This window comes from Marmota marmota, unplaced genomic scaffold, assembly GCF_001458135.2.
Source record: "Marmota marmota marmota unplaced genomic scaffold, marMar, whole genome shotgun sequence".
Lineage (NCBI taxonomy): Eukaryota > Metazoa > Chordata > Mammalia > Rodentia > Sciuridae > Marmota > Marmota marmota.
The window spans coordinates 17,284,892-17,301,636 of record NW_025999999.1 but is presented as its reverse complement, the minus strand read 5'-3'; the positions used below and the strand labels follow the sequence as shown (position 1 = coordinate 17,301,636).

The 16,745-nt window shown below is 47.7% G+C and overlaps 1 protein-coding gene across 4 annotated transcripts in view; it reads right to left on the bottom strand.

Moving 5' to 3' along the window:
* Positions 1–310: 310 nt before the first annotated feature.
* The window catches only part of Casp7 (caspase 7), a 32,496-nt gene continuing 16,061 nt past the window's right edge, over positions 311–16,745 (bottom strand). For all 4 annotated transcript variants that reach the window (XM_015494818.2, XM_015494817.2, XM_048807367.1 and 1 more), the window contains 5 exons: positions 9,304–9,440; positions 8,685–8,813; positions 6,203–6,378; positions 5,711–5,840; positions 311–1,923 (listed from right to left, as the gene is read on the bottom strand). In XM_015494818.2, coding sequence (XP_015350304.1) covers positions 1,694–1,923; positions 5,711–5,840; positions 6,203–6,378; positions 8,685–8,813; positions 9,304–9,440 — 802 coding nt within the window. In that variant the 3' untranslated portion in view covers positions 311–1,693. The remainder of the gene's footprint in view (positions 1,924–5,710; positions 5,841–6,202; positions 6,379–8,684; positions 8,814–9,303; positions 9,441–16,745) is intronic.

The window sequence follows — 16,745 nt, the reverse complement described above, 5'->3', positions numbered from 1 at the left end:
TTTTTTTTTTTTTTTTTTTTTTTTTTTTTTTTTTGTAGCAGGGATTGAACCCGGGGGCACTTGGCCACTGAGCAACATCCCCAGCCTCTTTCATATTTTTATTTTGACACAGGATCTGGCTCAGTTGTTCAGGACCTTGCTAAGTTACTGAGGCTGGCTCTGAACTCATCATCCTCTTGCCTCAGCCTCCTGAGCTTCTGGGATCAGGGCGGGTGTGATACTGTGCCCAGAAGGAGGCTCAATTCTTAATCTTGTCTTAACATTTTCCCACTGCCATTAATCACTTCAAAAGGAAAGCAAACCGCGCCAGTTAAGAATTAAGAAACCACATTTTAATCAATAAATATGAACATTTGTTAACCAGTTATTAGGTAGAGAGAATAAAGAAAGTAATGTATAAAGAGCTCAAGAGAGAATAGCACCTTGAACACAAAGTGCTAAAAATATTTGCTATAAAGTTCCTCAACTTACAGAATTAGAGATAACAAAAAAACATTTACTCAAAATAAGGTCTGAAATAATCTAAAAAGTTTCAGGTGTATTTTCATACTAAAACAAATTATTTTGCACATAAAGCAGAAACGAATTATTTTGTACATATGTAGATTATCCAACAGCTCAATGAATAAATGATTGAACGGATGAACTGCTGAACACCAGGGAATATGATTACTTATTACATTATGGACCAGGCTGACACTCGTTTCTCCTCCCTCATGATCCCTTGTTCTGCTCTGTGTTGGGGGAAGTCACCCTTCCCAGGTCGGCCACCAGCTGGCTTCCAGTTGAGGTGGAATGGTAAGGTGCTGGTGGAAGACAGAGAGGGGAGGCCAGGGCACTTCTGGGTATCCGACTCAGCTCTATCCTTGTCTCCGTCTCAGGTGGTGGTTTTGCCTTGCCATGACTCCATTTCCCAGAGTCCCTTGGTAGATCCAGCTCTCAGTAGGCAGTTCCATCATGGCGCCAGTTCCTGTGACTGATCTGGTTTCTGGACTCCGGAAACCACACATCCCCCATTATCCTCACAATCCCAAGTGTAGTAACAGCTTTTTGCTGTTTGGTTTTCTTCTATCATTGATGTAGATGCATTTCCTGTATTAAATTCCCTCTGTTGAAACACCTAGAATGGCTTCTATTTTCTGGACTGGATCCTAATTGACACATACTAGAACCATTAATTATTTTCCTCGTCTCACTTACCTGGGAATGTCTGCATGAGAATCTGCGTTAAGCCAATAAAAATCCACTCAAACCACACAACGCCCACTTTCTGCAATATAGGCCAATGAGTATCCCCTCAGCTTTTTTTCTGACAAAAACTGGAATTCTTTTTGTGAACTGCAAACATGACCCTGACTCTCTACCAATGTCACCATCAATTACAGTGGACACAGCCAAGAGGTCATTTTTGTTGCATGTACTAAGTGCAATAACAAGGTAAGAGAAATACCAACAAAATTAATCTTAAGTGGAAATTACAAGTCATTGAATGAAGAACATTGTAAAAAAAAGTCTCTGAAAATTCAGAGAACATAAGACAGCACCAGAAAGTTTCTTCCCTGTTGAATCAATAAATTTTCCTGAAATTAAAAATCTCATAACATTTCTGGATATTTCAAGAGCTTCAAAATAATAACAATAATAACCTGACTCATCAATGAATGATTCGTAGCTTCTCAGCTAGAAGAAATGGCTACTTGGAGAAGTAGAGTTCTTTGGTGAGCATGGAGACCACGCAGGGGATCTGCTTTTTCTCATTGAAGCGGGGGTCCTCAGACTGGGACTCAAAGTGCCTGGCTACCCTGTCATTCACCCTGGTGAGGATCTGCATGATCTCCAGGTCTTTGCCATGCTCATCCAGGATGGAGCAGAGCGCCTGCACAAACCAGGAGCCTTTGCCGGGGTTCCTCCATGAGTAATAGCCTTTGAGAGGAGAGAAATGAGAAGATCCAATCAGTTAACTGTGGTAGCTAATGTACTCACCAATAAGCATGAGCTGTCAGTGTCTGGGATCTTCATGTCTGGGATCTTTGGAAATGATTCCCTTCTAATTTGCACACAAGTCACTAATGAGAATCATATTGCTGAGAACAAACACCTTAGATGGAGAAAATTTCATGAAGATGCTTAAGAATGCTTTGGGTGTTCTGTCATGGAAATCCAATAACAGACAATATCACTCAGGGCCAGTGTTGGTGGATGTTGCCAGAACACTCTCCTGCATCTGTTTTGATGGAGGTATCCATGTAATACCTAGGAGACACCTAAGTGAGAGCGAGACACATTTGCTTCTGGAGATTTCCATAGGAAAGGTGGAGGCCCAGGCTGTAACCCTGCAACTCCTCACCATACAATTGGGGTGAGTGCAACTTTCTAATTCAAGTCTAGGAAAGAGTTTTGCAAGGAATCTCAGAGAACTGTGAGAGTGTTCTTGCTTTTGGGGGGGAGGGACACAAAACCAGAGCTGGATGCTGCTGAAGAAATGCAAAGTTAAGGGATGCTGAATACCTTAGGGGCTGAGGCAGGAAAGCCTGCTGCCCCGTGGGCTTGGCACTGTCAGGGCAAAGATGTGTTCCTCATGGACCACCCAAGGCCTATGGGAGGGAAAGTTAGCTCTAGGTTTGTCCTGGGTCCTGACCAATAGGTCTTCTTGAAGAAGCAAGAAGACCCCGGATGAGAGAGGACACACCAGGGCCCTAGAGGATGTCTAGGAGTTGAGGAAGAAACCAGGAAGACTAATCAGGAATAGAGATGCAAATCCAAGGGTTGAGGAGGAGGAGCAGGGCCCAGGGAACCCGGATGCAGAGCAGCAGTGAGTGCTCCAATCGTCTGCCTGGCCAGGGCATGAGAGGTCAGATGACTGACCATGGGACTTATGTCTCATCCCTAACCTTGCCTCCTTCCTTCCCAGACTCCCTCCTATCTTTGACTCTGGAAGAATCTAAAAATAGATCTTTCAAATGGGAAAGCTGTTGAAAAAGCTGAAAGATCAAGGCCCCTTTAGCCATTTAGCCCTACAGCAGGGCTGAGGAATTGGGAGAACTTTAAAGCCAAGTTGAGTTTGGAGTTTTAGTTATTATCTCCGACTGGACATTCTGGTTATAGCTTTGCAACTGTCTGTGACTTTTTAAAAGTTTCTACGGTATTGTCTCATGTCTTAGCATAGCAGCAAATCTAAGGACCTACTGTGATTTTCATCCAGAGACAAGGGAAGAGTCCATTCCCCCCAGGTTCCCCCCACTCCCCCACCTTCATTTAAAAAGAGAGTGCAAGACCAATAAAGTTGGTTGTCTTTGGTTTCCATGATGAGCTGTGCTTCTACCTCTTACTACCACTGGGTCACACCAGGTGAATGATAACTAGGTCATCATAATTTTTATAACAACCAGTTCCCAAATAAATGTCAATATATAGTAAGTAAATAATAAGCTACTGTGTAAAGTGATTTGGAATTCTCTCCCGCAGTGCAAGGTACTGGTAACTACTTGCATGTGGCCTGAACTAGGGCTTTAGTAGGGCACATACATTATCTCATTCAATATAGTATCCTGATGAGGCTGGGCATAGACTACCATCTCCTTGGTTTTGTGACCTCTGACCTCTGACCTACAGGGGCTCCAAGGTAACCATTCAAAAGTGCAAATGTCATCTTGTGACTAGCACCCAAAATAGCTTCCGTGCACCTCTTTATCAGAATGAAGTTCAGGCTGCTTAGTGTATCACAAAGGGCCCATGACAACAGGGACCCTTGCTATGCCCTGTCACACGCTGTGCTATGGAGTGAAATGTGCCCTCCACCCCCAAATTCATATGTTGAAGTTCCAGCCTCCAATATAACTGTATTTGGAGACAGGACCTTTATAGAGATAGTTTGGAGTAAATGGCGTCACAAGAGTGAGTCCCTGATCCTACAGAATTAGGGTCCTTATTGGCGGAGACACCAGAGACCTCACCCACTCATGCTCTATCTCTCCCGGCCGTGTGAGGATACAGTAAGAAGACAGCCATTTACAAGACCTCACTAGCAACCAAATCGTTTAGCACCTTGATCTTGGGCTTCCCAGTCTCTAAAACTGTTGTTTAAGCCATCCAGTCCATGGCATTTTGTTATAGCAGCCTGAGTTAACTGATAAATCTTGATACAATCTTAAGTTTAGCTAAATGCATTCGGCTATTTGACCTGCTTGGCAAATCATCCTTCTCTTCCCCTTCTCTGAATTTTCAGGACTCAGTTACAGAAGCTCCTTTTAAGGAACAACTCTCTTGCCTGCCTCCCTAGAAGAGTTCATCTTTCTTCCCTGAGTTCCCTGAGACTTTGCTCAGAGCACCTACAACTCTACCACCACGTCTGTTTACAGTAACATATGACTGCCCTTACACTGCCTCCTTCCCAAGATCAGGAAGGCCAAATTACTTTATATCTTAAATGATCCTTAAAACTTGTGAAGTTATTGTTCTCTTAAGATCCTATCTGTAGATCCTGCCCAGGCTGGTTTTTTCAAACACACCAACCTATTTACTATAACCAAAACCACTGCACCAACCACTTGACAAAACTGTCATTGCAGCTGGGAGAATTCTAACTCAGTGATGGTTTGCATCCAAAATAAAGGAAGGACTTTCACGGAACAGTCTCAGGAAAGCACGGTGCTTGGTAAATAATGAGGAGGCTTGCTCACAACTGGCATTTTCTGGTACCTGTGAGTGTGAAGGAATCCTGGCCCAGAAGTTGTGTATGAAATCTCTGCCTGACCTTGGGCACATCTCTCAAGCTCATTTTAATTTTTCCATCTGTAAAATCAGGACACCATAACACCTTTTCTAACTAACTACACTTTTATCATAAGGATGACACAACGTAAAAGACACAAAGTCCCACTGTAAATTATAAAGCACCGAAGAAATGTTTGTTTTTATAATGACTTCCTAATAATAACAGGAACAAGTGAGAGAATTCAGCTTTTCTGGGCAGAAAAGTGAACAGGCAGAATAACGGTCCCCAAAGATGTCCACATCCTTACCCTGGAACCTGTCACCATATTATCTTATGTGGCAAAAAGGTCTTTGCCAATGTGATTAAGGTCATAGAACTGAGATGAGAGGGGACTCCGGGTTGCCCAGGTGCGCTAGTCTAATCACTAGAGCCCTTTGCAGCTGTGGTCAGAAAGAGGGAGCAACATGAGAACAGAGGAAGGGTCAGAGAGATGTGAGGTTTCTGGCTTTAAATGGAGGAAAGGCCACAGCCGAGGAACGCAGGCAGCTCCGACATGGTAGGAAAAGGCAAAGAAATGGGTTTCCCTGCTGAGCTTCCAGAAGGAAGGTGATTCTGACAACTCATTTGGGGACTCTGATTGCCAGAATAGCAACCAACGCATTTGTCATAAGCCACTGTGTTTACAGGACAGGTTGAGTATCCCTCATCCAAAATGCTTGGAAGTGTTTCAGATTTCAGTGTTTAGGTCTTGGATCATTTACATGGTCTTTACTGATGGGGCATCCTAACAAGAAAACGCAAAATCTGAAAAGCTCCAAAATCCAAACCTTTGAGCATGTTGGTGGCTCAAAAAGCTTCAGATTGAAATCATTTTGGATGAGGGATGTTCAAACTACAATTAATTCATGCAGCAACGGGAAACAGGGAGAGGCCTCGAGGCTTCAGTCTGATGGTGAAATTGACTGGTAAGGTGAGCAGAGGCAGCGGACTGGATACCTGGGACTGTGGAATAAGCAAAGAGGAAGTCGGCTTCCACAGGGATCTTATGTCTGGGACTAGCATCGGTGTCATTGATGGGCCCTGAGTCAGCCTGGATCCCGTCATCGAGCTCTGTCCCTCGACAAGCCTAAAAATGAAAGGAGAGATCACTTCGTGGAGTTGGGAACAGAAAGGCACAGGCCGTTCACTGCTGTGTCCAGATGCCAGGGACAGTGATATCAGGCCCATACGAGGAGCTCAGTGGTCCTCGGATGAATAAGTGAATGAATGATGATCCCAGTTAGGCAGCGAGGCAAAGTGTTGCAAGTCTTAAAGAAACCTTCCTCCTTTGGGATCCAAGGCAAATACATAAACCAACCACTTAGAGCAGAAAAACCAACCCGAATTTGCATGCCCCATAGAGACGGAGATTTGCAAAGACAGTGCCACCCCAGTCACCCTACAGTCTTTTCCCATTTGCAGTCGTATTGACTTTAGAAAAATGATTACCTGAATGAAGAAGAGCTTGGGTTTTTCTAAAAGCGTTTTGCATCGATCTCCCCTAAAATGGGCCGTCAATTCCTTTATTGGTGTCACGCCATCTTTACCGTAAATTAAATTTTCTTCTCCGTGGCTTAATAAGATGCAGGCAAAGCAGGCTGAGTTGGAATGGTCCTCCTCAGAAGCTGCAGGCAAGCAACGTGAACACTGAAAATTAAGACTGAAGCCCTGTGGACCTCTGATGTGGCACCCCCAGAGGGAAGAAGGCAGCCGCCCAGGACTGCTGGAGGGGGACCAGCGAGAGGTGGAGGAGGTCAGGGATAGGGCTCCACTCAAAGCACGGGACTGTCTGCGGTGACCCTCTGAGTGGGGACCAGTGGAAGGAAGTTAGAGAATTCTGAAATTCTCACTTGGTCTACACCCTGGGTGGAGTGGCTTCACGAAGAGTGACCCCGAGGACCCAGGAGCCAAGTAGCTGTCAGAAGGCAGCACACTGGGGAGCAGAAGGGCATGGCCCTGCCATTGGCTGGGTCTGGGACAACGGGCAGGTTACTTAACCATTGATGCCTTGGTTTCCTTGTTTGTAAGTAGAGGTGGCAGAACCTGTTTAATCAGTTAATATTTGTCAAGTGGGCCTCATGCAGGCATTTGGCTAGAGAAAATAAAACGTTATGTCAATGAAATAAGCCAGTCATTAAAGGACAAATGCTGTGTAATTCTACTTTGACAAGGTACCAAGAGTAGTAAAGTGCACAGAGAGAAAGTCGAATGGCCATGGCCAGAGGCTGCAGGGAAGGGGACATAGGGAGCTAGTGTTTAATAGATTTGATGCTTCAGTTATGGAAGATGAAGAGAATTCTGGAGGTGGACGGTGGTGATGTTTGCAAGCAACGTGGACATGCTTAATGCCACTGCACTCCACACCTAAAGATGATTAAAACGGCAGCTTTTATCATGATACAAATTTTTCTCTGTGATCAGTGAGGGGGCGAAGAATGACATTTAACATTTCATGAGCACCTACTCTGTGCTGACACCTATCCAGGTACTTCACACAGACCGTCTTATTATTCTCACTGGGCCCCATGCAGAAGGTCTCATTTTTCTTCTTTCACAGATGAAACATGGATGGAATCTCGCAGGGGTGCCACAGCACTGGCCACAGGGGGCACAAGCATCGGAGCCTGGGAGCCACGCTCCAATGGTGCTGCCAAACCCTCTGCTTCATTGGTTCTAGAGAGCAGGCGTGGCCTCTGCTGTTCCCATCACTGAGTCACCTGTGCGAGGATCTGCCTGGTGACTTCTGTGTTAGTTTTGATAATAGAGGGACAAGGTGAAGGTGATGAATGTTGGAATTCTTAGCTTATTTTAAGATAAAATGAATCAGGACAGAGTTGGAAAGTGAGAGTTTCATCCTCCCTGGGACCCAGAACACACACAGTCAAGGAAAATCCCTGCTTTACTGTTTTGATAGGATGCGACGTGACATGCTCTGGGCTGGGGCAGAATTCACCTTTTCCAAGAACAGAAATCAACACCTGTCCTCGTGCCTATGGAGGCTGTTATACTTGGCAAAGTTAATCCTCCAACCGGGAGCATGGTCCACGTTTCAGGAAAGTAAAGAAATGAGAAAGGTACAGTTGCCTGGCCCAGGGCACCCAGCTGTTGGCAATGGTACCAGACCCACAACGGAACTCCCGATTCCCAGGGTGTTCTATTACACGACCTACTAGGGCAGAGGAGTTCAAATTATAAGATTCAAGTTTGAAGAAATTAGAAAAAAGCCTAATTAAAACTGATGCCTAGTTTAAAAAAAAAAAAGAGGGTAGAGTCGTCTTCTTTTCTAGACGGCAGCTAAGAAAAGCAGCAATGAACTGTCTACTCCCTCTGGGTCACTGTCAAATGAATCTGTACAACTTGATCTTCAAACAAGCCCTAAATTCCAGAGTAACCTAAATGACATCCATTAGATGGTGTGGGACATAAAACACATTGGAAGACGGGCTGGGGTTTGGTTCCGTTCATAATTTCCTCTTCAGTATGTCTCTATCCCCACATTTATAAAATGAGCATGGTACTGCTGGGAGCCAACATCGCAGGGTTTGTGATAAAGATTTAGTGAAATGAAATCGTGGACATGCTGCAGTTCTGAAGTATATGGGGATTATTATTCTCCATCTGCCACGGGGAAAAGTTTCCATCTCAACTCCATTCTGCACAAGGGGCTATACATTTCTTGCCTCTCTAGGAATCAGTCCTATGAAGCTACACCCATTCTGTATATTCACACCTGTTTCTCTTGTGAGAGCTTAATTAAGCTGCTTTTCCGGAGATACTCCAGTTTTCTGAAAGAGACCCGCCTCTGGCAGCACAGGCACAGAGTGGCCAGAGGAAGAATCATCCCCAGGCGGCAAACTCTCTGTGCTCCCGAGACCGGCCGGACACGGCTCCTCTCCACACAGGAGGAAGGCAGAGGAGGGGGAGCGCTCACCTCGTTTCAGCAGATCCTGCATCTTCGCACAAGAGCAGTCATTATAGACGGTCACGTCAAAACCCAGGCTCCGGAAGCACTTGAAGAGGGCCTCTGCGTCTTTGTCGGTTCCGTTTCGGACACACATACCTGTGGGAATCAAGCAGAGCCACCAATGGGCAGTGCTGGGTGCAGGGTACCACTGAGCCAGGTGCCCAGGGAAGCCAGGTGCCCAGGTGCCGGTGGCAGCTCCAAAGTACATCCTCTGAGTACATAAAACACCTTTCGAGGTCACGATTTCAATAAGCAAATGAAATGAGGAGCAAATGCACAGGAGAGGGGACGCCTCCTGCCCTCTTCCTATAGCTCTCAGCCCACTCAATGACAGACAGGCCCCTTGATTCCTAGCCTTGGTGGCCCTTGGTCAAAGTCCCTTATCAGCTAATGTACATGGTGGGACATTGGACTGCAAGTTCCTGGTTTCTCTGTATCCCCGCCCCTCCAAGAAGGTCACCTTTGGAGGACAGCTGACTGAGACAGGACATGGGCACAGCATCGCAGCATTTCTCTGTTGAATGTCTGACACAAACTGGGGAAAATGGAAAGGAATGGGAGAGGGAACCCAGGCCACAGCACCCACCTGTCACTTTGTCGAAGTTCTTGTTGTTGATGATGATGCATTTCCCCACCTTCTCAAAATTCATGTTGTACTGATACGTCGGCACGCGGTCCCGGGGGATCCTGACAGATCTCGTGGAACCATTTTTATTCTTCTTACTGGGAAAAATATAAAACCAGTTAGGGGCTGCGGAAGAGTCATGGCCCTTTGTGCCCAGGAAAGTCACAGGGTGCAGACCTGGGGTGGACAGATGGTCCTGTTGAACTGTCATGTTTAAACGGGTTTCCTGGTAAATTCTGCTAGATGTCAGAGAAATGCAAATTAAAATCACAATGTGATCAGGACACACTCACCAGAATGGCTACCGTGTGAAAGAAACTGAGTGTTCAGCGTCTGGAATGATCACACATTGCTGGGGGAACCTACTTTGTACTTCCACTGTGCAAAACTGGCAGATTCCACTAACACTGAGCTCACACACACCCGAGGACAGAGGGACTGCCTGGAGCGCAGACAGGTTTACCCAAAGGTTCCCAGCAATCGCCCCAAACAGGAAATAATCCATTCACAGCAGAGTGTCTCAACTGCTGAACATTCATGCCGTGAAACAGACGTATGAGAAGGAACGGACCTTGACAACATGGAGCAACGAGAACAAACCTCACAACTACAACGGTCGGTGAAGAGCCAAACAGAAAAGGCACCTGCAGCGCTTAGAAAACTAACACCTGGAACTGGACGTCTGCAGATGGTTTTTCCAGCAGTCGGAGGCTTAGGGACCAGAAGGGACCCAAGGACTGTCTGTCAAGTGTGTGTCATGTTTTGTTCCCTGGTATAAGTGCTGGTTACATGCGAGTGTCAGAGAAAATTCACGTGTGTGCTTTTCCATGTGGAAATGTCATAATTTAAAAATGCATATTTAAAAAGAAAAAAAGGAACAGGGCAATTTAAAAAAGAAAGGAGGGCCCTTCTTATCTCCAGATGACTGGTGGTCCAGTCTGCCAAGTCTGGCATGCAGGTATTGTGGTGGGAGCACAAGCCATTCCAAGAGGGCAGGGGACCCACGTCAAGGGAGAGTGGGAAGCAGCCCTGCCAATCTCCAGGCCAACACAAGCACCAGGAGGGGACAGACTTTCATCTGTTCGAAAATCGCTGAACTCCCAACACACGGAACAAGGAGCGGCATGTAGGTGCTCAATAAATACTTCTGATGTGAACAGGTTGATCGACTGAATCTTATCCCTCACTGTATGGATGTGGAAACCAAGGTCCACGGGAGGCAGGGGATTGTTCAGGCAGTGACGGGTGGAGTGGACCCTCGCCTGGCCTCCGACGTGCTCTTTGAGAAGTGAGACCCCGCACCCGGGAGCATCAGTCAGGACGACTCACCATCCTGTTGTGGTGGAGGAGGCGAAGCAGGGGTGAAGCTCGCTCCTGGCCAACGTGTTCTCAGCATCTCTGAGGGGATGAGGCCTTTCTCCCTCCCCTCCTGCCTTGGCCCGGATTCCTGATGGGCTGTGTGTGTCTAATGTCTGATTCCTTCTTGGTATCCCTCCACTTTGACGTGACCTTGTCCTCCACCTTCCCGAGGTCCCATTTCTTCCGAGACGCCATTGTATTTTTAGAGAATATCCTGAATCCCTTCTCTTGCCTTCTCAGGGCTCCTCCCCCACCCCTCTGTGCTCAGCAATGCCAGCTTTGCTTCACACCATGTCCCCAGAAGGCAGCACCGCACCAAGGAGCGCTGGACTTGGGATGGCAGAGCTGTGTCCACTCCCCTGTGTGACCTGGGCCAGGGAATCACTGCCCTTCAGAGCACCTACATCCTCTCCTATCAATGGAGCTGGTCACAGGCAGCAGGTGCAGCCCTCTGTGACTGTCACAAAGTTAGACAGGTGGCAGTAGGTGCTCCTTGTGAAGATTTTCCCCCTCCAGACATGAGCGTCAGCAAAGGGCTCTGTGGCTGTGTCCAAGGACAAGCTCATGGGCAGGAGCAGGACTTCCTCATTTCCACCCTGCTGATGAGGACTGACGGTGCTGGCGTGCGTGGGAACATACGCACGCACAGTCGATCACACGCACAAACTTTGGTCCTCACAGAGGACCTGGAGGTAGGTGGGTTGGAGGGTGAGGCCCACCTTACAGGTAATAATAACCATCAACCGGTCAGTGCCTGCCGCGGGTGAAAGTTCCCAGCTGCATTTTCTCACTGAATTCTGACAGCACCCCAAAGACAGAGGTGGGTGTCACCATAACCCCCGCTTTAAGGATGAGCGGGTGAGGCCTGGGTGGTAAAGTAACTGGCTCGGGGTGAGTGGGCACAGCAGGCCCAGCTCCGGGCAGTGGAACCCCAGAAATAAACATGGTGTGACGGTGCAGCTGCTCCTCATTGGCACCAGCCACCTACGGGCAGGCGCTTGAGTGACCTGTTGCCTGTTCTGCATTTGCACAGACAGGAAAGTTGACGTTCAGGGCTGGCATGCCTCCCAGAGCAGGCTTTACTAGAGTGTTTTTCTTTGATCAAACCCTATCTTTGATAGGGAAACTCAGGACAGGACTTACTCTTCTCCCAGGTTACTCGGGGAAGTTGGTGTCTAAGCTGTGGCTTTTCTTATACCTGGCCCCTGACTGACTGAACCTTTCAACCAAAGGCAGCTTCAGGGTAGGCTTCATCCAGCATTCTCCTCAACCTTTCAAGAAAAGACCAGAAAGGGGTAAAAGGAGAGAAAACTGAACAGCAAGATTCTTGGGCCCTGAAGGCCATTTGAAAACCCTAAAGGGAGCTGTGGCCAGCTGGAAGTCACATGTCATGTACCGTGTTCTTGAAGAGATGAATTTCTACTTCTATAGTCTGAGATTCAGATCTACAGGACAACCACCAAGTAATAAACAAGCTGTGACTTTTTTAAAGGTGCCATTAGCTCATCCTCAGCAAAGAGCAAAATATCTTTTATAAGAAAAAACATCTCAGCCAACATGTTTTACAAGAAAAAATCAGGCTGGGTACAGGTTACACGAAAAATGAAAGGTCTCTGCTTCTATCAGGATGGAAATCAAAAATTAATTAATTTCTTAGTTAATTCAAATTAATTTTGTGAAAAAGTAGAACACCATTGGGGAATAAAGATACATACACATAGTTATGATGCGTACCTTAAAATGAAACATACAGTATAATTTTTAGCCCTGATAAATACCACAAAAGTTCCCTTATCTGTCCTGCCCTCAAACTGAACTCTGATTTTTCAAAGTGAACTTGATATCTGCTTCCTCTTTCTGGATTTGAGTCAGTCAATGTTAATGTTTCTTTCTAACCCAAACAGCTTTTCCTTAAACCATGTCTTCCCAGACCATAGAGGTGCATTACAGTGTGATTATCAGTTCAGTCTGATCGGATTTGTCCTAAGAGCCAGTTTTGGGGGACCAAGCCAGAGCGGTGATTGCCACAGCAGTACCTGGAGAGACCCACTGACAAGGAGGACCCAGGCCAAACAGAGGGAGACCAAAGTCCCCTGCAGACAGATGCATTCTGCAAGAATGAGCCTCTGAGATTAGTCCCCCTCCTGATAGCTCCCAGAAGTGGGGGACACCTTCTCTCTGGGGGATGATAGACCCCAATTCTCCAAGTCTCCCTTCAAGACTGTGGCAAGAGCCACCCTACTGGCAGAAAGTGATTTGCCATAGAGGTCCCTTGACCCTGTGGCCATTTCTGAGTGTCCCAAGGATTCCTGATCTCTAGGCTGGGTCAATTCTCTTGCCTGGAAATTTGAAACTGGAATTGAGGAAAAGAATCAGTTTCTCTCAAAGGACTAACATGAGAATTGCTGGTAGCCACGCTTCACCATGTGACCTGAGGAAGTCAGAGGACAGGTTGGCAAAGACAAGGATCTCTGTGACGGTGTCCCTGGGGCTGTGCTCCCCTGCACAGGCTCAGCCCTGTGGACAGCTCGTGGAGGCTCACAGGGCACAGGGGGACCTAGTAAAGCCCTATAGGTCACGCACGCCCTGCTGAGCTGTCTCTGAGCACCAACACCCTAGTTCACAGGGTATCTTGCTGCTGGTTCCAGCAGGACCCTGGGAGGCCCACATCACCTGGTCTGGCGGAGCCTGCCTGGTTCACTGATGTTTCCCAGCTTCTACAAGAGTGCTGCACACAGTAGGTACTCAGTAATATTTCGAAAAGGAATGAAGACAAAATACAATAGAGCAAGGCCCCGCCTGCCCCCAACCAGTGACCCTCGGGCCAGCAGAGCATTCCAGAGGCATTAACTAGGTATCCACTCAGGTTCAAGGGTCCCCAGTCAGGAGGAAAAGACTATAGAGAAGGAAGCTTTTCAGGGTGACCCCTGGCTGGGGGTTCTCTTGTGGAGTCCTTCTGAGGTGAGATCCAGTCCTACCTGGAAGCCCTTTTGGAAGGCCAGGTTTTCCTCCTGCATTTCCCTGCCCCTCTCAATCCCAATCTCGCACCTTCACGACAGGCCTCAATTTGTCTATTCACCTAGGGACTCACTCCCTCTAAGAGCCAGCAGAACAGCAGGAAGGTCTAGTCCGTGGCTGGACCACGAAGCGGGCGGGGGTGGGTCTTAAATCACCATCACTCTCCTGCGAAGAATGAGGCTGTGCTGATGGGGACGAGCTCCAGAGGGCAGTGCCCACCAGGGAGCAAGACTGAAGTGCAGACCCACGGGGCTCAGGCTGCCTGAGGGGGAAACTGAGAAGAAAATAAAACTGTTTTCTTCAATTGGCTCATAATTGCACAGACAGCCTCCTGGAGGATGGTGCTGTGGATAAATCCCTGGGTTCTGGGGTCGCACTGCCTCTGGGTTTGAATCCCTGCTCCACCACAGAGCTGTGTGATCACACCCCAGGTTGCTTAACCTCTCTGTACCTCACTTCCCTCACTTGTAAGGAGGACACAATAACGGCAGCTACCTCAGACTTAGAAACAAGTGGACAGCCACGAAGCACTAAAAACGCGTGGCATGTAGTAAGTGGGAAAGAAATGTCACCATCATGATTCAAGCTATTACTGTCTATCATCAAAAGTGGTCGGTCACCTGTGTTATGGGCAGCTAGCAGCAGGACCACAGGCAAGAGGGAAAGAATCTTCCCGGTACAGCTTTTTAAATTACATGGGTTATTTTAAACATTAACCTAAAAATTACTATTTAAAGAGTTAAAAGTCGTTTGCCGCTACAACGGGACCTCAAGACCTGGCCTGTGTTGAAGATTACTGGCTTCGTACATTTTTGTGCTAGTTTTTAAAGGCTCCCTGGAGACCCCATCTTCCTGAGCAATTGTAACCTTCTCCTTAATATTTTAAACTTTTCATTCCTCCATGTCAACACTCACACAATATAAATACAGTTAAGGTTTTGCTCACTTACCCCTTGGCATTTTTCTCATTTAATTCCAGGAACGATTCTGAGGCTCCCGCCCCACTTCACAGAGCATGACCTAATCGAAGCTGGACGGGGCAGGGCCCGACTTACTCCAAGAAAGAGCACCATTCTCCTATTCCCGGATGGCTTGCCGAGCTGAGATTCCAATCCTGCCCTAGACGTAGAGCAAGTGGAGCCAGGCTGGCGAGTTTTCCCGCAGAGGCTCAGACACTCTCAAGTTTGAGGCCCATGGCACAGACCATCTGCCCACAGCGTGGCCTCTGATCTTTCTGTTCCCCTCAGCTATTTCTGGGGCCCATCAGAGCAGAGAAGGTGCTGGCCCCCTTTCCTGGCGGATCATATTTGCATAAAGAGCCTTCTGGAGGATGGTGTTGTGTCCCATGCGGGACAGAGCGCAGCTGGCCTCACCATAGCATCACCTCTCTGTGTGGACACAGCCTCTCAGCCCTGCAGCTCTGGACCAGAACGTCAAATGTACCAAGCTGCAGGGCGCGGGCCCTCTGGGGGGCACCCTGGGCAGCAGCGTGGTGTCTTTAGGGCGGAGGGTGAGATTCATGACTCTGAAACCTGATAAGTTCACTCAGCTCAGACAGCAGGGCCCAGCACTGAGTCACAGCTACAGTAACACCATCACCAAAGGCTCCCAGGAGATGCCACCCCAGGCAACGCCATCCAAGAACATTTCTCGTGTGTAACACATCTTTTGGGGTCCCCTGGGTGTGAGCAGAAATTCCCTCTGGGCTCAGTCAGCAGAGGCACACTTTGCCGGTTCTAGCAGCTAAAAAGGAGTTAGCATCTGCCCAGAAATCACCTGTGGGGTCAGATTAACAACTGGGTGGACAGAAGAAAGGGCCCGGGGGCTAGGGAACTAGCCCCCTGCAAGAAGATGGCAGAGCTCTGCAGCGGGGCTCCACAGGGTCTTGGGGAGGGGCCTAGGAGGAAATAAGCAGCTTTCAAAGGTCCAGATTAAAACATTCTCTAGCCAGTCATCATCCCAGGTATACAACTTCCTACACGTGGCTGTTCTTGTTGCCCTGTTTTATGAACTTCCTGCAGAAGACCTGGACATGCACGTCCTCTCCTAAATGGGACACCGGGCAGAGGGACCTCCTCAGGGATTTTTTGGGTGGCGAACAAGCATCATGGATGTTTTCAGGGACTCAGGCTTTACAACGTGCACAGACAGTCGTTATCCCTTGATTCTGCCCAGTGCGGACCACATGGTAGAAAACTGGCCCCGGAGTTCTGATAAGCCAGATTCTACTGCTTCCCATTCTACCCATCAACCCCCTCCACTCTGCCTCAGCCAACTGTCTGCAGATAAACCTTGCCTTTCTCTTGGCTCCTTTTACTTTTGGAAGACTTTCTTCCCCAAGATTATTCTGCTAAGAAGAAACAAAGGGTTCTTGCTTTGGAAGCTGCTGTTAAATGCAAAGTCCACGATAAATCAGACCCGTGAATTCAAAGTTCAAAATCCTCTTAAAAGCTCAGGAGTCCCACAATTGGCTGCAGGTTTTAAAAGAATAATAATAAATCTGGCCACTAAGTCACTGAGCTTAGCGCCGAACAGGCAAGATCACAACAAACTTGATATCCTGGTGGGATGATTAGAAAGTCACTGAAGTGTGCCCTAAAGTGCACTGGGAAGCCCATCCCCAGAACAGGTCCAAGAGACGGCCAGCCCCACCACCCTGCTTCGTGGGGTTGCTTCCTGGCCCACACGGGCAAGTACCTTTATCTTCACTTCCTGGGGGCGGGCAGGTGAGTGCAAACCTCTGCCAGGAACACAGATCGTGCCTGATCAGCTACCAGGAAGGAACCAGATTATCCCAACTTCTCAGGTCCAGAGCCAGTTCTTGCAACCTCTAATCTCGGTGTGAGGCCAGCATGGTACATTTTCACCACAACCAAGAGTCAAAAATTTACAACCAAGCTCTGCTGGGTTTTTAGATGAAAGGCCTCCTTGAAGAATCTCCAGCAGCTCATCCCCCCAAAACACTACAGAATAAAAGTATTCTGACTGCCTGACAAGGAGGTGGCAAGCCTCAGAGAGCGCGCAGT